This window comes from Nicotiana sylvestris, chromosome 8 (genome assembly GCF_000393655.2).
Source record: "Nicotiana sylvestris chromosome 8, ASM39365v2, whole genome shotgun sequence".
Taxonomy (NCBI): domain Eukaryota; kingdom Viridiplantae; phylum Streptophyta; class Magnoliopsida; order Solanales; family Solanaceae; genus Nicotiana; species Nicotiana sylvestris.
In genome coordinates, this window is record NC_091064.1 from 173,662,074 (window position 1) to 173,671,691 (window position 9,618).

Sequence of the window (9,618 nt, forward strand, 5' to 3'; positions counted from 1 at the left end):
ATGACTGTGACATGCAATGAGACAACGCAACAAACAGACATTGATTCAGAGGAAGATGACATACCTGACGATATTGTCAAAGAAGTTGAGAACTTTGAGAAGAGACCTAAGTCCAACCGGGATGAGGCTGAAATTGTCAACCTGGGAGATGTCGAAAATGTCAAGGAAATGCAAATCAACATTCACCTATCGCCATTGAAAAAGAAAGAGTACACAGAATTTCTAAAGGAGTATGAGGACATATTTGCCTGGTCGTATGATGACATGACCGGTCTAAGTAGGTCCATTGTTGCTCACAAACTGCCAATCGATCCAATGTGTCCACCGGTAAAGCAAAATCTTAGAAAGTTCAAACCTGATATGAGTTTGAAAATCAAGGAAGAAGTTACCAAGCAGATCAAAGCTAAGGTTCTCAGGGTAGTAGAATACCCAACATGGTTAGCCAACATTGTGCCAGTGCCAAAGAAGGATGGGAAGGTCAGAGTCTGTGTCGACTACCGGGATCTCAACCTGGCCAGTCCGAAAGATGACTTCCCTTTGCCAAATATACACATCCTGATAGATAATTGCGCCAAGCATGAGCTGCAGCCATTCGTAGATTGCTTCGCTGGTTATCATCAGATCTGGATAGATGAGGAAGATGCTGAGAAAACGGCTTTCATTATGCCGTGGGGAGTGTACTGTTACAAGATGATGCCATTCGGTCTGAAGAATGTAGGGGCCATCTACATGAGGGCCATGACTACCATCTTTCATGATATGATACACAAGGAGATAGAGGTATATGTGGATGATGTTATTATCAAATCCAAGAAGGCCACTAAACACATAGAAGATTTGAGGAGGTTCTTCAATACACTATGGAGATACTACTTGAAATTAAAACCGGCAAAGTGCGCATTTGGGGTTCCTGCTGGGAAATTTCTTGGTTTTATAGTAAGCCGCCAAAGAATAGAACTAGATCCATCGAAAGTCAAAGCCATTCAAGAACTACCACCGCCAAAGAACAAGAAGGATGTGATGAGTTTCTTGGGAAGGCTTAACTATATCAGCCAGTTCATAGCACAGTCTACAGTTATCGGTGAGCCAATCTTTAGGATGTTGAAGAATGATGCCTCCACCAAATGGACCGATGACTGCCAGAAGGCCTTCGACAGAATCAAGGAGTACCTGTCAACACCATCAGTCTTAGTCCCGCACGAGCCAGGTAGACCATTATTACTCTACCTTGCAGTGTTGGATGGGGCTTTTGGCTACATTTTGGGGAAACATGATGAAACAAGGAGGAAGGAACAAGTCATTATTATCTCAATAAGAAGTTCACCCCGTACGAGGCCCGATATTCTCTATTGGAATGCACCTGTTGTGCTTTGACTTGGATAGCTCAAAAGCTGAGACATTACTTTTCTGCCTATACTACATATCTCATATCGAGGATGGATCCTTTGAAGTACATCTTTCAGAAGCCCATGCCCACCGGCAAGCTAGCCAAGTGGAAAATCCTGTTGAGTGAGTTCGACATTGTTAACGTAACTCAGAAAGCGGTCAAGGGATAGGCACTGGCAGACCACCTTGCTGAAAACCTCGTGGATGGAGGATACAAACCCTTGAAAACGTATTTTCCTGATGAAGGGGTATCATTCATAGGAGAAGACATTGCAGAATCCTATGACAGCTGGAGAATGTTCTTCGATGGAGCAGCAAACTTCAAAGGAGTTAGCATAGGGGCAGTCCTAATATCAGAAACCGGTCAGCATTATCCAATGTCTGCCAAACTCAGGTTCCCCTGCACCAACAATATGGCCAAGTATGAAGCCTGCATCTTAGGGCTCAAAATGGCCATTGACATGAACATTGAAGAACTGCTAGTAATTGGAGATTCATACTTACTTATACACTAGGTACGAGAAGAATGGGCAACCAAGAACTCCAAGATACTCATGTATCTGCATCATGTACATGAATCAGGAAAGAGGTTCATAATGACGGAATTCCAGCATGTTTCTAGAATCCAAAATGAGTTTGCCGATGCATTGGCTACCCAATCATCTATGATACAACATCTCGACAAAAGTTTTATTGATCCCATTCTGGTGAAAATCCATAATCAGCCAACTTACTATGCCCATGTCGAAGAGGAAGCAGTAGGAAAGCCTTGGTTTCATGATATCAAGGAATATTTGGCAAAAGGAGAGTACCCGGAGCTTGCTAATCCTACTCAGAAATGCACACTTCGGAGATTGTCCAACAACTTCTTTCACAGTGGAGGAATCCTGCATAGGAGGATTCCCGATTTAGGATTATTAATATGTGTTGACGCAAAGGAAACATCCAGGCTACTAGAGAAAATTCATGCTAGGACATGCGGTCCACATATGAACGGTTTTGTCTTAGTAAAGAAGATACTTCGGGCTGGTTACTTTTGGATGACTATGGAAACGGATTGCATCTAGTATGTCCAAAAATGTCACCGTTGTCAGATACATGCAGACATGATAAAGGTACCTCCAAGCGAGCTTAACACAACGAGCTCACCATGGTCGTTCGCCGTTTGGGGAATGGACATCATTGGACGATTCGAGCCTGCTGCTTCCAACAGACACAGGTTTATCCTGGTAGCCATTGACTATTTCACCAAATAGGTCGAAGCAGCATCTTACAAAGTAGTGACTAAGAAAGTCATGGCAGACTTTGTCCGCGACCACATCGTTTGTCGATTCGGAATTCTAGAGTCAATCATTACTGATAATGGCTCCAACCTCAACAGCGACTTGATGAAAGCTATGTGTGAAAATTTCAAGATTAGACACAAGAATTCCACAGCCTACAGGCCTCAGATGAATGGAGTTGTAGAAGCCGCCAACAAGAATATCAAGAAGATATTGAGGAAAATGATAGAGAAGCATAAACAGTGGCACGAGAAGTTATCATTTGCTCTAATTGGGTATCACACCATAGTCTGCACATCAATCGGGGAAACCCCCTATATGCTAGTTTATGGTACAGAGGCTTTCATTCCCGTTGAGGTATAAATTCCTTCCCTAAGGATCATACAAGAAGCTGAGCTCGACGATGCAGAGTGGGTAAAAAGTCGTTATGAGCAACTAGCCCTTATAGACGGAAAGAGAATGAATGCAGTCTTCCATGGTCAACTCTATTAGAACAGAATGTCCAGAGCCTTCAACAAAAGAGTCAAGCCAAGATAGTTCACACCGGGGCAGCTAGTGTTGATGAAAATTTTTCCACATCAAGATGAAGCCAAAGGGAAGTTCTCTCCCAACTGGTAGGGTCCATACATGGTTCACTGGGTTTTGACAGGAGGAGCCCTCATATTTGCAGAAATGGACGGAGAAGTCTGGCCAAAGGCGATCAATTCAGATGCAGTCAAGTGTTACTTTGTGTAATCTTTATGCTTTCCTTATATGATGTAAATTGAACTACGCCTGACCTGATTCCCGTTTAAGAGGGGATATGTAGGCAGCCCTATGGGTTCGGTCACAATTCAATAAAATTTGCATTTCCCCCCGCAATTAGAAACTGGGGCAAAATTTTGAGGAAGACCCTCAAAATTCCGAAGTAATTTTAGCCGATCACCGTACGAGCAACAGTTGGAAATGTCAACCCATCAAACTGGGGAAGAATTTTGAGGAGGACACTCAAAATTCCGTAGCAGGAGAGGTTGCAATGTCTTGAACCACATCACAGTCATCGGTTCATCTAAAAGCTATTTTTATTTTATGTCATATTTTTACAAAATCATGCATGATTATTATTGAAACTACTTTGTTTAGCAATGCTACCCCAATGATACAGACGGTATCACCAAATCAAAGCCGAACGAGTCAAGCGAATCCAGTGGGGATATGAACTAACCTTCCCCCTTACAAAACTCACGATTTTTCTTTGGATGCAGGCACTAGGATCATGAAATCATTAGACACATTGTACGCCCACAGGACAAACATTGTTCAAGAATATGATTCTCAGAACCATTGCACTTGCCTACATCTGTTATCAGCACAAACTAGTGATGTTCCGTATGTCACAATACTACCAATAATCACAATGCTGCAATCTGCTATCAGCTAAGAAAACTCTACTGTTAGTTGTTATCTTATTTCTTGCATAAGGTTACCATTCTTCCTTCCGAGACTAAACGCTGTCTCCACTGCATTCTTGCATAAGGCTGCCATTCTGCCTTCCGACTTGCATAAGGCTACCATTTTGCCTTCCGACTTGCATAAGGCGACCATTCTACCTTCCAACTTGCATAAGGCTACCATTCTACCTTCCGACTTACATAAGGATACCATTCTGCCTTCCAAGGTTAAGATCTACCTCCATCTACATCTGTATTGCATAAGGCTACTATTCTGTCTTTTGACTTGCATAAGGCTACCATCCCGCCTTCCGAGGTTAAGCTTTACCTCCATCTACATCTGTATTTGCATCCTTGCATAAGGATACCATTATGCCTTCTGAGGTTAAGCCCTACCTCCATCTGCATCTGCATTGCATAAGGCTACCATTCTACCTTTCGTGGCTAAGCTGTGCCTCCAATTTTCTTTGAAACTAAGCACTATCCCAAGCACTATTTATATCGCTTCTCTTACGGTCTAAGATCTTCCCTTCAATTCACAAGACTAAGCTCTGTCTTGTCCACATCATACTGCTGCATCCATCATGGGCTAAAATATCTCCAGCTCATTCAAAGGCATCATCGTTCGGAGGGACCATTTTCATAGCCCGAGAACACCATGTCATGGCCTGAGGATCTCTTTCAATCTTTTGCATATCATTATTCAAAGGCGTCATGGTTCGAAGGCACCATCCTCATAGCTTGAGAACATCATTTCATGGCCCGCAGATCCTTTATCATACGCTTCATGGCCCAGGACATCATGGTCTGAGGACGTCATTCCTAATCGTCCAAAGATAACATTCATGGTCCAACGAGAATTTGCATCATATTTAAATTATACACAGTATACGCTTGTATTGCTTCTATTTGCAGGTAAGCCGGCGAGCAATGGCTATCCCAGCAGGATTGATCCCGCTCCAGTTCCCTCAGCCATATCAAACCTAATCATTCTCGTAAATCGTCCACTCACACAACCCTAGATATTGCGTCAGTTCTTGAAAAGTCTTCATCGGTATACTCCACTAATGGATCCTGAACTACATACGGCCTGATTCCTGTAAAACCAGGGATATGTAGGCAACTTAGAAGCCAGGGTGCAGCCTAAATTTCTCAAATCGTTTAGCTTGGTCAAAATTGACCGTCATTTCTTTACCCGAAAACTCTTTCCTTCTTTCCGGGTAAATAGGGGCACCTATTGATACCCAATTTTTCCTCAAACTATTTTTAAAATTTGCATATACGCCTTCAAAATCACTTTTTATAATAATTGGTATTTTTCCATAATTTTCCATATTATTATCAATTTATTGAGGAAAGAAATCAAGTAGAGGATCAGGTACAGAATAGACAATTAGGGGTAAGTACATAGGGGTTCAATTAGGGAAACAAATAATGAAGAATCAGTAAAGTACTCGGTTAATCCAAATAAGGTAATAAAACAAAATAAAGTTGCATAATATGGAAATAATCGAAAATCAGCACATAGTAAGTCAGGGAATCAAGGATTCGAAATCATTGATTTAAGGGGAGTAACAAGTAAATAATTAAAACATAGAAGTTTTCAAATCAAGCCAAGAGACAAGGAGTTCAGAGGCAATCAAAGAGAGAGTCTTAGCATATAAAAGGAGTAAAGTAGGAGTAACCAAACACAGCAAGCAAAGAAGCAAGTATTGACCAGTTAAGATGAACATAAACATATAGAGGCGATGTAAGTTAGGCATAAGAAACACAGTAGAAACACATTCGAAGTGAGATAGTTACAGAAACTCAAACAAGAAACGAGTAGTGATGCTAATACACAGAACCAAACGAAGAAGATCTAGAAAAATTAGGACTTTAACATAGGCGAGTTGAAAAGGTAGTAAAATCATAGAATCAATCGAAATATGAAAGAAATATAAGTTTAAACATAAAAATCAGTTTAAATAAAGTTTTAGAAGAAGTTCCGAAGACCCAAATTTTAGAAGAAGGCGAAAACAGTTTGAAATCGATGATTCTTGTAAAAGAGTTTTAAAAACAATGTAAAATATTAAAGAAACCAACTTGAATTGTCCTAGATCTGTACATATCTAAGAGATACAGGAATAAATTGGGGTTTTCAGAAGAAATCCATATAGAGATGAAAGAACCTGTCTAGAATCCCAAGGATCATGACAAATACAATGTGATTTTGCTCGAAATCACATTGGAATAGCCAAGAACAGGCAAGTGATGAGCCTTAGGTGCAAGTTGGCGTGGCCCTGGGCCCTTGAAGACCTTAGAGAAGGAAAGCATAGCATTAGAGGAGCCATTGGAGGCTTATGAGTTGATGGGAGATCACCGGAGAATACTAAAGAAGGGAGGTCAGCGGCTAAAGGGGCTAGGGTTTGGTTGGGTTTCTAATAGAGGATAGGAGATGAGAGAATACATAGGCGGCAAATTTGGAAAATGACTTAGGGTTAGGGGGTCGTATAGGATAAAAAAGGAAGGGGTTAATACGGGTCGTTGATCTCTCAGATCAACGGCCATGATTCAATTGATTCTGGGTAGGGTAGGCGGGTTTAGGGTTTGGGTCGAGTAGTTTTAAAATGAAATTGGGCTGGGGTTAGGTTTAAATTAAGGCTAAAATTGAAAATGCAATCTAGCCATATTTTAAATAGCCAATTTTCCTATATAATTTATACTAAATAACAAATAATTTCTGGAAAACAATTTTGTGTACTAAAATGATTTAAAATAGATTTTCAACATTTTAAAAATATAGAAGGTCGATTTTATACATATAAATGTAATTATACATTAATAAGGCTAATATTGCAATTATATGAAATTTTAGCTTTAAAAATACAAAATGCAATTATAAAAATGCATAGAAAATATTTTAACCATATTTTGGCATAAATATAGAAAATAAATGACTAAATCACCACAAAAATAATTTGAGGGATAATTATTGGGGATTTTATGAGTAAAAGAGAAGGAAATAAATCAATTTAAAATCTTTAAAATTATAGGAAAATTATAAAAATCTTATGCATGCTTATATATGCATATATATGCTATTTTGAAAGTATTTATGCATACTAAAAATATATAGGAAAAATTGGGTATCAACAGTTGCCCCTCTTTGCCCTGGAAGGATGAAAGAGTTTTCGGGTAAATAAATGATGGCCAATTTTGACCGGATGGGATGTTTTGAAAGACAGAGGCCAGACTTTGGTCTTCGAGCTACCTATATATCCCTGATTTTATAGGAATCAGGCTATGTGTAGTTCTGGGTTCATTTATGGAATATGCCGATGAAATTACTGCAAGAACGGACACGCGATGCGAAAGCGGCTATGCTGAGCGATTAAAGCTCGGAACAGTTTGAAAGAAATGGAGCGAGATCGCTCCTGCTAGAATAGTGGTTGCTTACTGGCTACCTGCAAATGAAAGATGCTACAAACATGTATTTGCGAAGAATTAAACATGATGCAAGTTCCCTTTGGACCATGAAGGTTGTCTTCGGACGATGAGGAGGATGTCCTTAGACCATGACGTCCTGGGCCATGAAGCGTATGATAAGGGATTTGCAGGCCATGAAATGATGTCCTCGGGCCATGAGGAAGGTTCCTCTGGGCCATGACGCCTTTGATTAATGATATGCAAATTTGAGAGATCCTCAGGCCATGGCATGGTGTCTTTCGGCTATGAGTACGATGCCTTTAGACTATAATACCTTTGGATAGGTTGGCGATATTTCAGCCCATGATATGTAATAGTCATGATATTATCAAGACAATGATTAGTTTTGTGAAATGGATGGCACAGCTTAACCCGAGTGAAAAGCGAATAAAGAGTACTTAGAAATAGAGTAATATTTGTGAAAAGAGGGACAATTCTTTGTCCCATGCAAGTGGGGAGGCAAGGATTAGCCTCATGCAGGTATGGAGGCAAGGATTAGCCTCTTGCAAATGGGGAGGCAAGGATTAGCCTCATGAAGTCACAGATTAGACTCATGCAAATAGGAAGGTAGGGATTAGCCTTATGTAGATGCGGGAGTCAGGGATTAGCCTCACGCAAGTATGGAGTTAAGGATTAGACTCATGCAAATATGGAGTCAAGGATTAGACTCATGCAAATAGGGAGGCATGGATTAGCCTCACGCAAGATGGAGTCAAGGATTAGACTCATGCAAGTGGGGAGTCAAGGATTAGACTCATGCAGGTATGGAGGAAAGGATTGCAGGTATGGAGGAAAGGATTAGCCTCATGAAAATGGGGAGGCAAGGATTAGCCTCATGGAGTCAAGGATTAGACTCATACAAATAGGGAGTCAAGGATTAGACTCATGCATATAGGGAGGCAGGGATTAGCCTCATGCAAATGGGGAGGCTGGGATTAGCCTCATGCAAATGGAATCAAGGATTAGACTCATGCAAATAGGGAGTCAAGGATTAGACTCATGTAGATAGGGAGGCAGGGATTAGCCTCATGTAAATGGGGAAGCTAGGATTAGCCTTATGCAAATATGGGGGATAGGGATTTGTCCTATGCAAAGAGCGAGAGGCAAATAAGAGTAGTATCTGTCTTAGCTGGAGATATATTCGGTGTCTGATGGCCAGTTGGATAGTGAATTTGCTTTGTGTATACATGTTTGCGATTTCTATTATTACGTCAAATGTACCTGCGTTCAAAGAAAAGTTGTAAATTTTGTTTGGGGGGGGGGAGGTTGGTTCGTGCTTCTGGTCGCTGGCCTTGTTTTGCTTCGTTCTGAAAGCCTTTCGAGTTCCCTTGGGTGACACCTGACTGTTATGGAAGTAGAGTTTTCGAAAATATGCAATATTTGAAAAAATAGAGTTGTTTTAGAAACGTATTGATATATCAACTGATTTTGATGAACTAGTAACTGTAACCCATCTCAAAGGCATTGCAGCTATCTCATATTGGAATTTTGAGGATCCTCCTCAAAATTCTGCCCCAGTTTGGTAGATGATCTTCAACTGTTTGCGGATGATGGACCCTGCTGAACCTTCTCCAGAATTTTGACAATCCTTCTCAAAATTCTGCCCCAGTCTCTTAACTGACTTTCTAGCATGCGATGGCGTTGGCTGGACTTGCTCCGGAATTTTGAGGGCCATCCTCAAAATTTTGCCCTAGTTTCTGATCTTAGGGGGAATTTTATTATGATATGACCGAACCCATAAGGCTGCCTACGTATCCCCTCTTAAACAGGAATCAGGTCAAGCGTAGTTTAATTACATCGAGTGAGGTAATGTAAAGTATCTAAGCATAGTATCTCTTGACTGCTCTGAATTGATCGGTTTTGGCTAGACTTCTCCGTACATTTCTGCAAGTATGAGTGCTCCTCCTATTAGTATCATGTGAACCATGTACGGACCTTGCCAGTTGGGAGAGAATTTTCCTTTGGCTTCATCTTGATGTTGGAAGATCTTCTTCAGCACCAATTGACTTGGTGCGAATTTCCTTGGTTTGACTATTTTGTTGAAAGCTCTG

General features: G+C 40.7%; 1 protein-coding gene across 1 annotated transcript; it reads left to right on the plus strand.

The window, feature by feature from the left end:
* On the plus strand, positions 1 to 5,086 carry LOC138876029 (uncharacterized). The gene is made up of 6 exons (XM_070154914.1): positions 1 to 327; positions 772 to 1,318; positions 1,648 to 1,868; positions 2,481 to 2,605; positions 2,768 to 3,026; positions 5,015 to 5,086. The coding sequence occupies exons 1-6, from the start codon at positions 1 to 3 to the stop codon at positions 5,084 to 5,086; spliced, it is 1,551 nt and encodes a 516-aa protein (XP_070011015.1).
* The last annotated feature ends 4,532 nt before the right edge of the window (positions 5,087 to 9,618 follow it).

Bases quoted from the DNA above. Each gene is read 5' to 3' on its own strand.
- LOC138876029 (XM_070154914.1), top strand. From the start codon at position 1: ATGACTGTGACATGCAATGAGACAACGCAACAAACAGACATTGATTCA. The intron at 2,606-2,767 runs GTTTATCCTGGT...CAACCTCAACAG, and splicing joins GCTGCTTCCAACAGACACAG to CGACTTGATGAAAGCTATGT. The intron at 3,027-5,014 runs GTATAAATTCCT...TTCTATTTGCAG, and splicing joins AGGCTTTCATTCCCGTTGAG to GTAAGCCGGCGAGCAATGGC.